General features: G+C 36.0%; 1 protein-coding gene across 4 annotated transcripts in view; it reads right to left on the reverse strand.

Moving 5' to 3' along the window:
• The window catches only part of zmp:0000001200 (dedicator of cytokinesis protein 9), a 115,438-nt gene that overhangs the window by 22,213 nt on the left and 78,685 nt on the right, over nucleotides 1-14,540 (reverse strand). For 2 of the 4 annotated variants that reach the window (XM_067409194.1, XM_067409196.1), the window contains exons 19-35: nucleotides 13,898-13,990; nucleotides 13,699-13,822; nucleotides 13,441-13,559; nucleotides 10,371-10,460; nucleotides 10,161-10,247; nucleotides 9,936-10,051; nucleotides 8,852-8,921; nucleotides 8,619-8,741; nucleotides 6,299-6,370; nucleotides 6,048-6,194; nucleotides 5,655-5,738; nucleotides 5,441-5,552; nucleotides 4,999-5,177; nucleotides 4,804-4,917; nucleotides 3,403-3,505; nucleotides 2,375-2,499; nucleotides 2,072-2,221 (exon numbers count right to left, since the gene is read on the reverse strand). In XM_067409194.1, the coding sequence (XP_067265295.1) occupies nucleotides 2,072-2,221; nucleotides 2,375-2,499; nucleotides 3,403-3,505; nucleotides 4,804-4,917; nucleotides 4,999-5,177; nucleotides 5,441-5,552; nucleotides 5,655-5,738; nucleotides 6,048-6,194; nucleotides 6,299-6,370; nucleotides 8,619-8,741; nucleotides 8,852-8,921; nucleotides 9,936-10,051; nucleotides 10,161-10,247; nucleotides 10,371-10,460; nucleotides 13,441-13,559; nucleotides 13,699-13,822; nucleotides 13,898-13,990 (1,908 nt within the window). The remainder of the gene's footprint in view (nucleotides 1-2,071; nucleotides 2,222-2,374; nucleotides 2,500-3,402; nucleotides 3,506-4,803; nucleotides 4,918-4,998; nucleotides 5,178-5,440; nucleotides 5,553-5,654; nucleotides 5,739-6,047; nucleotides 6,195-6,298; nucleotides 6,371-8,618; nucleotides 8,742-8,851; nucleotides 8,922-9,935; nucleotides 10,052-10,160; nucleotides 10,248-10,370; nucleotides 10,461-13,440; nucleotides 13,560-13,698; nucleotides 13,823-13,897; nucleotides 13,991-14,540) is intronic. The other 2 variants (XM_067409195.1, XM_067409197.1) reach the window with 1 other exon arrangement.

A 14,540-nucleotide genomic window follows, 5' to 3' on the forward strand; every position in this document is an offset into this window, starting at 1 on the left:
CTAGGTAAGCAAGCAAGAACAATAGTGAAAAATGTCAGATTGTGCAATAATAACTGACATGATCCATGATATCATGATATTTTTAGTGATATTTATAAATTGTCTTTCTAAATGTTTCGTTAGCATGTTGCTAATGTACTGTTAAATGAGGTTAAAGTTACCATCGTTTCTTACTGTATTCACGGAGACAAGAACCGTCGCTATTTTCATTTTTAAACACTTGCAGTCTGTATAATTCATAAACACAACTTCATTCTTTATAAATCTCTCCAACAGTGTGTAATGTTAGCTTTAGCCACGGAGCACTATCAAACTCATGCAGAATCAAACGTAAACATCCAAATAAATACCGTACTTACACGATTAGACATGCTGCATGACAAACACTTTGTAAAGATCCATTTTGAGGGTTATATTAGCTGTGTGAACTTTGTTTATGCAATGATAGAGTCGAGAGCTCTGGGGGGGGGGCAGGGAGTGAGAGATTTAAAGGGGCCGCAGCCTGTATCGGCACATTTCTAATGATGCCCCAAAATAGGCAGTTTAAAAAATTAATTAAAAAAAATCTATGGGGTATTTTGAGCTGAAACTTCACAGACATATTCAGGGGACACCTTAGACTTATATTACATCTTGTGAAAAAACATTCGATGGCACCTTTAAGACACTCACACAAACATGACCAGAAACAAAGTGTCACAATAGTTTTTGTCTTCATTTTGAACAGTATATCTATTGTTTTATCATTTCAATCCTAACAAACTTATTTTTATTGGTATTCTATTTTAATTTTTTGCTTGCAAGGTGTGTTTGTGCAATCTCTTTTCAAATCAAATTGAATTTGGTTTGATCTACTGCAAAAAAAAAAAAAACAGTGGGGCTTAAGTGTCCAGAGTCTTTGGGGCAACTATAAATACTCACACACACACACACACAAACACACACACACACACTCATTCACTCACTCACATACACACACCCACACAGAAGACCATGCTACAGAAGCAGTAAGGCACTGCGTGAGCAGGAACAGCTCTTTCTCTACAGGACGTCACAGGCAGGGAGGAGAGCAGCTCCAGACACACACACACACACACACACACACACACACACACACACACACATTCATTTTTGTTCCATAGGTGTAAAGGTTTTTATACTGTACAAACTGTATTTTCTATCCCCCTACCCCTAAACCTAACCATCACAGGAAACTGTGCACACTTTTACTTTCTCACAAAAACTCATTCTGTATGATTTATAAGCCTTTTGAAAAGTGGGGACATGGGGTAATGTCCTCATAAGTCACCTCTTCATGTAATACCTGTGTCATACCCATGTCATTATACACATTTGTGTCCTGATATGTCACAAAAACACGCGCGCGCGCACACACACACACACACACACACACACACACACACACACACACTGGTCTATGTGCTAATGCATCTACCACAGCACAGCTCTGGCCAGAACATCTCCCATGATCCTGCTAGCAGGTCGGCAGTGAGACCGCAGGCGGTGGAAACAGCATTATTCACTTCATTTATCATGAGGCTACAGACATGGAGACTGAAGGGCTGTTTCTGGACTAATTTAATGGCAAGCAAAGACAAGATCATCAAAGATCATGTCACAGCATTCCTCCAGTCAGCAGATTTACTGACTCAGCTTCCTGTGACTGGAAGCACCGCTGTGGGTTTAGGCAGAAGATCCATTCAAACACTGATGTGCTGAACCTGGTCACCCAACAGATCAACGAACAGAGCTATTTTTTCCAGTTCAGCCCCCCTCCCCCCTAATAAAAGGCTCCATGGTCCCCACCACTTTTTAAGACAAAATGATTTTTCTTTATGACATTTAACCTTTTCCAATCATATCCACATTTTTTGTGCATGTGTTCACACAGCCAGAGCCACAAAAATCACCAAGCTTTGTGCCAGACACAATCCTGTGGCTGAGGAGCGGAGGATCAGTGAAGCCACACGCACACACTGGGACAGTGCAGGGTGAGAGGTCAAATGTGAGCGGTACTAGCAGGGGTCAGAGGTCAGAAGCGATGTAATACTTGTGTAGGGTGTGTGTGTTGGTCAGACGGTGTCGACAGCAGAGAGAAGTCCATGGTCTGACGTTTGAGACGTGCGGAGAGCGGCGTCTCCTCTGAGTCAGTAAAGAAACGCAGAACGCTGGCGGAGTGACGGCGCGTGAACCCGTCCCGCTGAGAGCCGCCGCAGCAGGAGACACACAACCACAGGTTAGCACACACACACACACACACACACTACACAAACACTCGGCACATAAATGCAAAACACTGTAACGGTTAATCAGATATACTGTACTCAATCAGGTCAGGTCATGTGAGCGGTACCTTGTCTAGAGGGTGTGGCTTGTCGATGCTGCGCTCTGATAGGCCGTTTCCAGAGTCCATGCTGATGAGGGAGCCCCGCGAGTCCGTGTGTCGAACAGAGCTGACGCCGGGAGTGTGAGGAGAGACTGACACACACACACACACACACATATCAATACACTGGACACAGTCTGTCCTCACGCTAAAATGGTCTGACGCAATAATTTTAACCATGTAAAGCCTGACATATCAAATAATAATTTTTTGAAATGGAACAGTTTATTGAACTTTTATTATAAATAATATTTTAAAAATGTATATTTTTGTGTACAAAATATGAACAAGTTTCATGTTGAGTGTCATATTTGATAGATCAGGATTTTGTGTCTCGTATAGTTTGATATAGTGAGAATCTGAAACTCAGACAGACAAAAATATGCAATTTTGGTTCAGATGCTGATATTTATATGGTCAAAAAGCTTCTGATTCTTGTAATGTAAATCAATGAGATCCTTATAACAATATAGTCTTCACTCTATATATGCCAATAATATGACTTAATAAGATAATAATTAATGTTTAGTTTTATGATCAAAATGTAGTTTTAAAACATATAATGCAATACAATGATGATTGACAGATGAACAAATAAACCTTCCTCAAAACCCTGATGATCATATTTGAGACTCATGATTTTCTAATAAACGATAATCAAGTGAACTTGAGTCGCTGCAGTGCAGTAAGTGTTCATCTTGAAATATTACTAACAATATCAAAGTGATTCTTACACTAAAAGGCTTTTACTTGATAAAAGAGTCTTAACTATCAATCAGACGACAGAAGGACTGTAGGAGATGGTGTGTGATGGGATTATCAGTAAAGTTTCGATCATGTTGATCATTTATCAAACACTGTATATACCGTAGGGTTATTTTCCAGTGTGTTTGGTTGTGATTGTCATGTTGCACAGCATTTTCAGTGTTCAGTGAGGATAATCAAACTAATAGTTTCTGTAAAACTGTCGCTGGTTAAGACGCAGAGGGTCTCACCTGTTCCTGAAATCACTCCGAGCACGTCTTTATGCAGACTGCCGTCCACTGGACTGACCGTGTTTTTAGTAGGTGTCGTCATCACATGATCATCACGGCCATTCTGAAGCAACACAAAGAGAAATCAGTATGAAGATCAAGCACTGACCTGGTAATCTGTATTCAGATCACTCACTCTACAGCAATGCATATCTTTTTGTTAGCATGTTAATATATGTTCATACCTTGTTTCTTTCTCTAAGAATTACATTAGCAGAAGTGAGGACTGAGTATAAATATACATTTCCTGACAAATATTGATTCTAAAATCAAGATGTATCACACCTTTTTCAATGGATATGTGACGTCTGAAGTTGGTTAGATTGTTAGTCTCTTCTGCTCACTTTATCATAAATACAGAAATATTGTGAAATATTATTATGATGTAAAATAGCTGTTTTCTGTGTGAATATATGTTAAAATGTAATTTATATCCAGTGATCAAAGCTGAATTTTCAGCATCATTACTCCAGTCTTCAGTGTCACATGATCCTTCAGAAATCATTCTAATATGCTGATTTGCTGCTCAAGAAACATTTATGATTATTATCAATGTTGAAAACAGACATGCTGCTTCATATTTCTGTGGAAACTGTGATACATTTTATTTTTCAGGATTCTTTGATGAATAGAAATTTCAAACAAACAGCATTTATTTGAAATAGAAATCTTTGGTAAACATTATAAATGTCTTTACTGTCACATCTGATCAATATAATGTGTCCATGCTGAATAAAATTATTCATTCCTTTCAGAAAAAAATAATCAGTAACACTTTATTTTACAATGTCATTGTTACATATGTTACATGAAGTTACTATAGTAATAACTATAAATTATGCATAATTACAGGCAACTAACCCTAATCCGAACCCTACAGTAAGTACATGTAGTTAATTAATATTACTCAGTACTTAAAGGTATAATTACAGTGTAACAAAGACACCTTAAAATAAAGTGTAACCAAATAATCTTACTAACCCCAAACTTTAAAACGCAAGTGTAAACACATGCAACTTAATAAGTCTTCTTAATAACAGAGAATCAAATGAAGATCTAAATGAATAAATTCAGTGCAAGTCTTCCCGAGTCTTAGTAAAAACAGAAATGTCTTGACTCCATTTGACTCACACAGTCGAAGATATTTTGAAGAATGTTTTAAAGGTCATTGTTCGTACAATGAAAGTCGAAAGAGGAACACTGAACCTCACTGACTTTCAAAAAACACTGTGACATTTCTTACAAATATCTTTGACTGTGTTCCTCAGAAGAAAGAAAGTCATACAAGTTTGGACCAAGAATCCCTCTGCTGATCTGTTGAATATGACACAGCCTGAAACAAACACTAGGTGGCAGTCTCACCATGTTGGTCTGGTTGGTTACAGGAGCCACATCTTTAATGTTGAGCCTGTGGACGTTTTCCAGCAGCAGACTGAACAGAGGCAGGTACAGCGTGGCCAAGCGAGCCTGCTGACCCTGAAACACACACACACACCTCGTATTCAGTACAGTAGCAGAACAGCACACAACGCAGCAGACGCACGAGTGCGCGCTCACCTTGGAGGAGTAGCGGTCGTCGAAGGCGTGTTTGATCATCAGGTTCTTCAGCACCTGTACGGCGATCTGACGGATGTCTCTGAACTCCTGCACGGCTCCACCCACCTCCCTCAGCAACAGACCCACCAGGAAGTGATTCTTACAGAAGTCATCGGTTAGAGAGTAGTCCAGCTGAAGATCTGGGCACAAAACACAAGAAATGTTCTGATTTGTTGTTGTTTTGGCTTATTCTAATGTTCGTTCTCTCTCATTTTAAATCATTTTAAGTCATCTTAAACTGAATGTTTGCTGAAGCCTGGTTGAGGACCGCTGGATTTGAGGAAAACGGCCGTTATAAAACATGCTAATTAGAGATATGAGCCAGTCAATTCACATTCAATCAACGTTCAACAAGCTCTCTGACTGTAACATGTTTCTGATCTTCTCTGCAGTGATGGATCACCTTGAAAGCGCTGGATCCGACCCTTCCCGAACGGCATGGGCAGGTTGAGAGGAACGTAGTGTTCGTGATTACAGACCACCTTCAGAAACTCAAACTTAAACTCATTCAGCGTCTGAGAGAGAGAGAAATATTTCTGAGCTGGAATATCTATATGAAAAACAGATCCAAAGCCAAAAAAATCATCAAAATCTGCATGTAAACAGGAGCAAATTACTTTTGAGTCTCCGGGCATGAAGCAGTTGATGTAGTTGTTGATCTGTTTGAAGACGAACCCTCGGTCCATGAAGGTGAAGCAGCGCTGGTGAAAACAGAGTTTAGACTGATTCAAGACGCACAAACGGCTGAGTTATTGTTAACTAAAACTGAATTAACTAAAACTGAAATAAAAATAAACACGTTTGACCTTATCTTACCTGTTAACCCACCCCTAAACCCTCCCATCCCACCAAACCTGTCCTAATCTTACCCATAACCCAAGAGTTTTACAACACATCACCTACATCAACTATACCTACAGAATTGAGAAATATATTGCATCCTTTCCTTCTTTTCTGCATCAATAAATCAGTGGATAATCAATCATGTCTTCATAATATGGAGTGCTGACCTTGACAAAGACAGCGAGGCTGTGATTGGCGTTTCGTGTGGCATCCAGGTTGTCTTTGTATTTCTGAGTGATATGAGGCATCAGCATGGTGACCAGTGTCTCCACAGAGTGATAGAAGGACGCTGAGAAACGCTGGCTCCTGGAAACCTACAGGACACGGCAGGGGTCAAAGGTCAATCAATGTGAGTTTTGTTTTTGTGAGTATAGACGTACTTATGAAAAAAAAACATTCAGAAGAACACATGACTGACCTTGACCTTGCCTGTCTCGATCAGGTACTGAGCCATAGACTTGACCAAAACCTCACAGAAATACCAGGAGTACTAGAGCAGGAAGAACAGAGGAGCAGCTGTTAGACATGAGCAGTGCTGGAGCTTACTCAAGTCAGCTTTCTTCTTTTGAAGTAAAATAATAGATGAGAATTTCACTCTTCTTTTTATGTACTTAATCGGAGATATACTTAACAAACTTCATTATACTTGACAAGTATGGAAGCTAAGCTTGTTTCCATCACGGAATAAAAAAATAAAAAAGGGTCACGCTTAAGATTAGGTATTGAGCATGATTAAGGGATGTCGAATAAAGTCATTAATGTGTGCTTTATGAGTAATAATAAAAAGTCAATATGAAGAGTTCATTTGCAAAAACCGATAAACGCCATTTTTAAAAAAAATGAACTAAGTGCTGTGCATTATTCTCCATATATAGCACGTTCTGTACCCTAAATCCATTTTGTCAGAAGAGCCGGTTTTGCCCACTTTCAGGCATCGCAAGTTCACGTTTTACAGCAGAAGCCGACAAGCGCCCTTGTTTGTGTACAGACAGAAACCGATAAGTCCGTTTTAGCGAATCAGCGCGCAGTATTCAGGTCAGGTGACAAGGCTTCTAGTCACTTCAAAAAGACGCGCTAGCTGAGGGAAGTTTTATCAAAGCTCACTAAAAGTGATCGAGGATTTATGATTTCGACTCCTGTAAGTCCTTGTACACCATACACGACTTACATGCTGAAAAATTGGTTGTCCTTTTGCTTGTGTGTGTGTGCGCGCGCGCGCACGTGCGTGTGTGGATTAGTGCGTGTGTGTGTACTTGTGTGCCGATCTGTGTGTGTGTATGTGTTTGAGAGAGAGAGAGCGTGCGCGCGTGTGTGTATGTGTGTGTGTGTGTGTACGTGTGTGCCGATCTGTTTGTGTGTGTGTGTGTGTGTGTGTGTGTGTGTGTGTGTGTGTGTGTGTGTGTGTGTGTGTGTGTGTGTGTGTGTGTGTGCGTTTGTGTGCACATGTGTGTTTGAGAGTGTTTTAAATGCAATTACTTGGGTTTTGTTTAACTATGAAACATGAAATGTGGAGTTATCTGCTTTTGCTAAAAAACAAACTTTTAATATATATATAAAACATACTTTCAATGAATTTTAATTTTTTAATTTACCTGTATTTTTTAGAGTTATCATTACTTAATCAAAACAGCCCAACTGCAGTTTGATTGTTATTACTTGGAATGCACAATAAAAAAAACATGATTTGTGAGAATTCATAAAAATGGAGTTATCTGTTTTTGCAAATAAACTCTTCTAATGTACATGCTGATAAGCAACTAATGAGAACTGGACCCTAAGCTAAAGTGTTACCAAAAAAAAGGTAATTGCAACTTTTTAAATCACAATTTTTATAATAGCAAGTTTGTATATCACAGTTCTGCTTTTTCTCTCTTGCAATTCTGATTTTATACCTCACAATTAATTAACAAAAAATCACAATTATGAGTTATAAACTCAGAATTGTGATAAATAAAGTCAGAAATGTGAGATAAATAATTACCTTTTTTAATTGTTTATTCCATGTTGGAAACAAGCGTTCATAGACAAGTATACAGAAAAGTCTAAAAATATTCAGCCTATGCTTGTAATATAAACAAAACTGTAAATGTTTTGATGGAGATATACTTGTGAAAGGTATTTTAAGTGTATTTTTTTTGTAGTTGTATTTACTGTTTTGATAAAGTGGCTTATTATATCCTTTTTTTTCCCCCACATATTGGCTTCTTTGAGGCACTTTTCAGCATATGTTTTACATACTATCTGAGAAACCTACATGTTATAGTTTATTATAACAAGCTTTGTGGTGAAATAGTGCACTAGTGGAATTGAACCTGATGGTTTTTGTACAAAGTGCTGCTGACCCTCAAGAAACAGATAAACATGTGGCTGACAGTTCCTCCATGGTGTGAGTAAACCATGAGTATCACCTTATGTTCACTTAAAAAAATTAAGTATACTTTCAGTATAAAAACTATTCAACCAGATAAAGCTAGTGAACTAAAAGTATCTATACGTTCTAGTATAGTTCACAGTATATTTGCAATAGAACAAACTAGTAAGTTTACTACTGTTACACTTAAAGTATACTTTTATGTACTAAAAATAAGACAATTTAGTGCACATACAATTATACTACTAGTACACTGATTTTAGCATACTTATTACATAAAGTATACTCGTAAAATGTGCTTGAATTTTACCTAATAAAATGAACTTAAAGAATACTTTTTTTGTCAGGGGTGTTGAACCTGATTCACCTTCAGCAGTTTGTTGCTGGTGAGGAAGTCCGTCGAGGGTTTCAGGATGGTGGTCATGGCTTTCGCCAGTTCCTCATGGACAGTTTTGCCATTGGTTAAGTTTGTTTCGGTCTTCAAAACATACTACACACACACACACACGCACACACACAACACAAGAATGTCGATGATTCAGGGTCACAATCAGGATTATGTGTTTTACATCACAAGAAAGATGTGACACGTCAGCTCACCTTCACATAGGAGCGCAAGTGATGCTCCAGACCCTCTTCATGACACTGAGCCACGACATGGATCATCACCCTGACCAGAGCCGAGCGGGACGGCACACAAAATGAGCAAACATCCTTAAACAACACTCTACAACTCAAACGGGTTTGTTAACTGAAAGAAAGCTGAAATAAAATAATAATATAAAATATAAAGCTGTAATAAAAATAAAATAATAAAATAAAGCTGAAATAAAGTTAAAAATAAAATAAATAAATGAAAAACATAAACTAAACAAAAATTAGCTAAACTAACATAAAATAAAATAAATAAATATATGAAAACAAACTAAAGAAAAATGAGAAATGTTGCCTTAGTGAATAAATGAAATAAGCAGTACTACAATTACGAACTGGAAATAAATGAAAACTAAAACTGAAATAAAAAAATAAATTAAACCTAAATTGTAATATTAAAAAAAAATAATAATAATAAAAAAAATATTTATATTAGATAAAAAAAAAAAAATTAACTAAATGAAAATTAAAAATATTGCGTTGGTGAATAAATTAAATAAATTTAAGTTGAAGTACCAAAATTACTAACTGGAAATAAATAAAAACTAAAACTGAAATAGAAATAAATTACACCTACATTTTATTATTATTAAAAAAAAAAAAAAAAAAAAAAAAAACTACACAACAAAATTACCAAAAATTTTACTTCAATTAAAATGAAAACTAAAAAACTAAAAAAATGTAAAAAATAATAATAGTACATAAATGGCCCCACTTTATATTATTGTCTTTAACTAATGTATGATGCTCTTATCGTGTGCTTACATGTTTTTACACTGTACTTATATGTAAAAATACCTGCATGTAATTACACACTTCTGTAATCGCACCTATGATGGCACTGTTGATCTTCTCTTAGCCCGTAAACCACCCTTAAACCTTAAACCTTACCTATATCCCAGGTGTTTTCCAATACAACACCAACACAATCAGTGCATCCTAACAATTATTGTTTTTAATGTCAGTAGTAGTTAAAGACACCTAGTATAAAGTGGGACCTAAATGACACTAAATGAACACTGTAAGAGACCTGGTGACGTTCACAGCAACATCTTCCAGGCCGGAGGTGGTGAGCACACGAAACAGCTGGTTGAGAACGGTGGGGAGGAACTTCACCATCACATGAGCCTCCATGGCGTGAAGACTCTGATAGAGAGAGAGAGAGAGGAAACTGTGATCTCAGGAGGCCTGATAATGTAGATGAACAAACACCTGCAGGCCTCAAACATCCTCAGGAAGGACAAACAGGAAGTACCTTCAGGTATTTGATGAGTTCTCCTCCCGATTGGCCCGTGGATTCAATACTCTGGCAGTGATGGAAGAAGTTGTGCAGATGTTGATCCTGATGAGAAAACAAGCACCAATCAGGACGAAAAATAATGAACATGTCAATCGATAAGAGCTTGTGACACAGCAGGGGCATCACATGTGTCTCTGTGAAGACGTGCAGGCAGACGCTTCATACCTGTGTGTAGACGGTGGACACCAGCTGTGTGGAGACTTTGAGCAGCGGCCTCCCCCCATCCACCCACTTCACCTCCTGACCTGTGTGCTGCTGTAACACACACACACACACACACACACACACACACACACACACACACACACACATTTAATTAAGGTCACCATGGGACCAACATTGACAATTCTCGTTTTTTGTTTTGTTCGTTTTTTTTATGAGATGTTGCAGTATTTATTATAAATAATTTATCTGTGCACATTATTTTATTTTTTTTAATAAGAGCTCTTGTATGAATATATGCAAATTTCACCTCTTCACTTATGTACCTGTATACTTTCACAGTGTACACTTTTATAATTCTCCCCCAAACAAAATATGTCAAAAGGTGCGTCCCAATTTGCGTACTTATGCACTATTCTATGACGTTTTTAAGTATAAATAGTGTGAGTAGTGTGTTCACCCTAAAAATTCCAAAAAGAAAAAGTGCACTTTAAATACCCGGATGATGCACTAAATTAACGGAAAAAACAAAGTGTGGAATGTTGAACACTTCGAGCACTCGACTGTCGCAGCTTTAATTACATAGCGGAGGGGAAGTGGCTGTCAGACTCCGATGTTAAATTACAAAACAACCTTATACAATTCACGCGCTACATGGATGAGTGCATAGTGTAGTGTGTAAGTGCATAGTGTATAGTGTGTCGTTTGGGACGCAACTAAAAACATTTTTATAAACAATGGCTTCCAAAAGGGACAAAAAAAAAAATAACAAACAAAACACAACAAAATACAACATAAAACAACACAACAAAACATAAAATAAAAAACACAACAACATCAAAAAAACATAAAACAAAACAACAAAATGTACAAAACAAGACAAAACAAAATACAAGAAAACAAAACAAAACACAGCACAGAAAAAACAAACAAAACAACTCAAAATAAAAAAACAACAAAAACCAAACAACACCACAAAACAAAACACAGCAAAAACAAATAAACACAAAAAAAACACAAACAAGACACAACAAAAGAAAACAAAACAAACCAAATCACAAAAAAACAAAACTCAACAAAACAAACAAAAAACACAGCATAGCAAAACAAAAACAACTCAAAACAACAAAATAAAAAACAAAATGACAAACAAAACAACACAAATTAAAAAAGACAAAAAACAATCAAAACACAAAAAACAAGTACAAAACAAGACAAAACTCAAGAAAACAAAAACAAAACAAACACATAACAAACAAAAAACAACACAGCAAAACAAAAACAACTCAAAACAAAAAACAAAATGACAAACAAAACAACACAAATTAAAAACGAAAAAAGAAAACAAAAAAACAACAAAAAAACAAGAACAAAACAAGACAAAACTCAAGAAAACAAAAACAAAACAAACACATAAACAAAAAACAACACAGCAAAACAAAAACAACTCAAAACAACAAAATAAAACACCACAACAAAATAAAACAAAATGACAAACAAAACACAAATGAAAAAAGAAAAAAGACAAAAAACAAACAAAACACAACAAAAAACAAGTACAAAACAAGACAAAACTCAAGAAAACAAAACATATGAAAAACAAAACAAAACAACACAACAAAAACAACACAAACTAAACAAAACGCAGCAAAGCAAAACAAAAAAAACAAAGCAACTCAAAACAACAAATTTAAACACAACAAAAAGAAAACAACAAAACAAAATCACACAAATAAAAAACAAAACAACAAAGCAAAACACGAAAACAAAAACAAAACACAACACAACAAAACACACAACAAAGTACAAATCAAGACAAACACAAGAAAACAAAACAAACCAAAACATATGAAAAAACAAAACACAACACAACAACACAAAACAACACAACAAAACATAAAATAAAAAACACAACAACATCAAAAAAACATAAAACAAAACAACAAAATGTACAAAACAAGACAAAACAAAATACAAGAAAACAAAACAAAACACAGCACAGAAAAAACAAACAAAACAACTCAAAATAAAAAAACAACAAAAACCAAACAACACCACAAAACAAAACACAGCAAAAACAAATAAACACAAAAAAAACACAAACAAGACACAACAAAAGAAAACAAAACAAACCAAATCACAAAAAAACAAAACTCAACAAAACAAACAAAAAACACAGCATAGCAAAACAAAAACAACTCAAAACAACAAAATAAAAAACAAAATGACAAACAAAACAACACAAATTAAAAAAGACAAAAAACAATCAAAACACAAAAAACAAGTACAAAACAAGACAAAACTCAAGAAAACAAAAACAAAACAAACACATAACAAACAAAAAACAACACAGCAAAACAAAAACAACTCAAAACAAAAAACAAAATGACAAACAAAACAACACAAATTAAAAACGAAAAAAGAAAACAAAAAAACAACAAAAAAACAAGAACAAAACAAGACAAAACTCAAGAAAACAAAAACAAAACAAACACATAAACAAAAAACAACACAGCAAAACAAAAACAACTCAAAACAACAAAATAAAACACCACAACAAAATAAAACAAAATGACAAACAAAACACAAATGAAAAAAGAAAAAAGACAAAAAACAAACAAAACACAACAAAAAACAAGTACAAAACAAGACAAAACTCAAGAAAACAAAACATATGAAAAACAAAACAAAACAACACAACAAAAACAACACAAACTAAACAAAACGCAGCAAAGCAAAACAAAAAAAACAAAGCAACTCAAAACAACAAATTTAAACACAACAAAAAGAAAACAACAAAACAAAATCACACAAATAAAAAACAAAACAACAAAGCAAAACACGAAAACAAAAACAAAACACAACACAACAAAACACACAACAAAGTACAAATCAAGACAAACACAAGAAAACAAAACAAACCAAAACATATGAAAAAACAAAACACAACACAAAACAAAACAACAGAACTAAAAAACAAACAAACAAAACAGCATGGCAAAACAAAACACAAAAACACAACATAAACAAAACAAGAGCAGCATGTTCACATCAGAGTGTGGCTCTCTCTCACCTTGCTGCTGTTGTCCTGGAAGCTCAGGTAACCTGGAGGCAGGTTTGCAGCTACTGCCACCTGCTGTTCATTCACGATCACTCTGCCGTCCTTCAGCAGGGGGAGCCACGCGTATCCCACTGCAAACACACACAACACACGTGGAGAATAGAGACAGAGACTGTGTTTAATTAGTTATGAAGGAGCGAAACGTTAATCCTCCTTTAATTCTTTCACAGAGTAAGTTTGCGGCTGGTTTCAGACGGCAGTGCGTCTCACCTTGCGTCTCCACCTGCTCTCGTCTCTTGGTGCTGGCTTTGCTGTTGCTGTCACAGCTGATGTGATAGAGGGTGAACAGAAGATGGTGTCTGTCCGTCAGCTGAACCGGCAACTCTATTTTAAACTGGACAGGCAAAGACAAGTGTTAAAAGAGTCTGAAAACACACAGACACATGGAGATGCAGAGCTCCCGTCTCACCTCTTCATAAAACTCTGGGCTCTGCTGGTGGTGCAGGACGGCAGCAAACGCTTTCTTACAGAACAGAGGTCCTCCGGGACGCCCATATATACACTGACAAAACACAGACACACGATCACGTACACATTCATCTGTGATTACAGTTTTAATAAATATAACTACACTATCGTTCTGAGGTTTGGGGTCGGTAAGATTGTAAATGTTTTTGAAAGAAGTCTCTTCTGCTCAGGGTTATTTGATGAACTGAAAAAAGCATTTAAAATAAAATAGAAATCTTTTGTAAAATTATAAAATGTTTTTAAAATGTCTTTACTGTCACTTTTGATCAGTTTAAGGGGTAGCTCACTCAAAAATGAAAATGATGTCATTAATGACTCACCCTCATGTCGTTCCAAACCCGTAAGACCTCCGTTCATCTTCTGAACACAGTTTAAGATATTTTAGATTTAGTCCGAGAGCTTTCTGTCCCTCCATTGAAAATGTTTGTACGGTAGACTGTCCATGTCCAGAAAGATAATAAAAACATCATCAAAGTAGTCCATGTGACATCAGTGGGTTAGTTAGAATTTGTTGAAGCATCAAAAATATATTTGTGTCCAAAAATAACAAAAACTTTGACTTTATTCAGCATTGTCTTCTCTTC

Source organism: Chanodichthys erythropterus, chromosome 14 (assembly GCF_024489055.1).
Source record: "Chanodichthys erythropterus isolate Z2021 chromosome 14, ASM2448905v1, whole genome shotgun sequence".
Lineage (NCBI taxonomy): Eukaryota > Metazoa > Chordata > Actinopteri > Cypriniformes > Xenocyprididae > Chanodichthys > Chanodichthys erythropterus.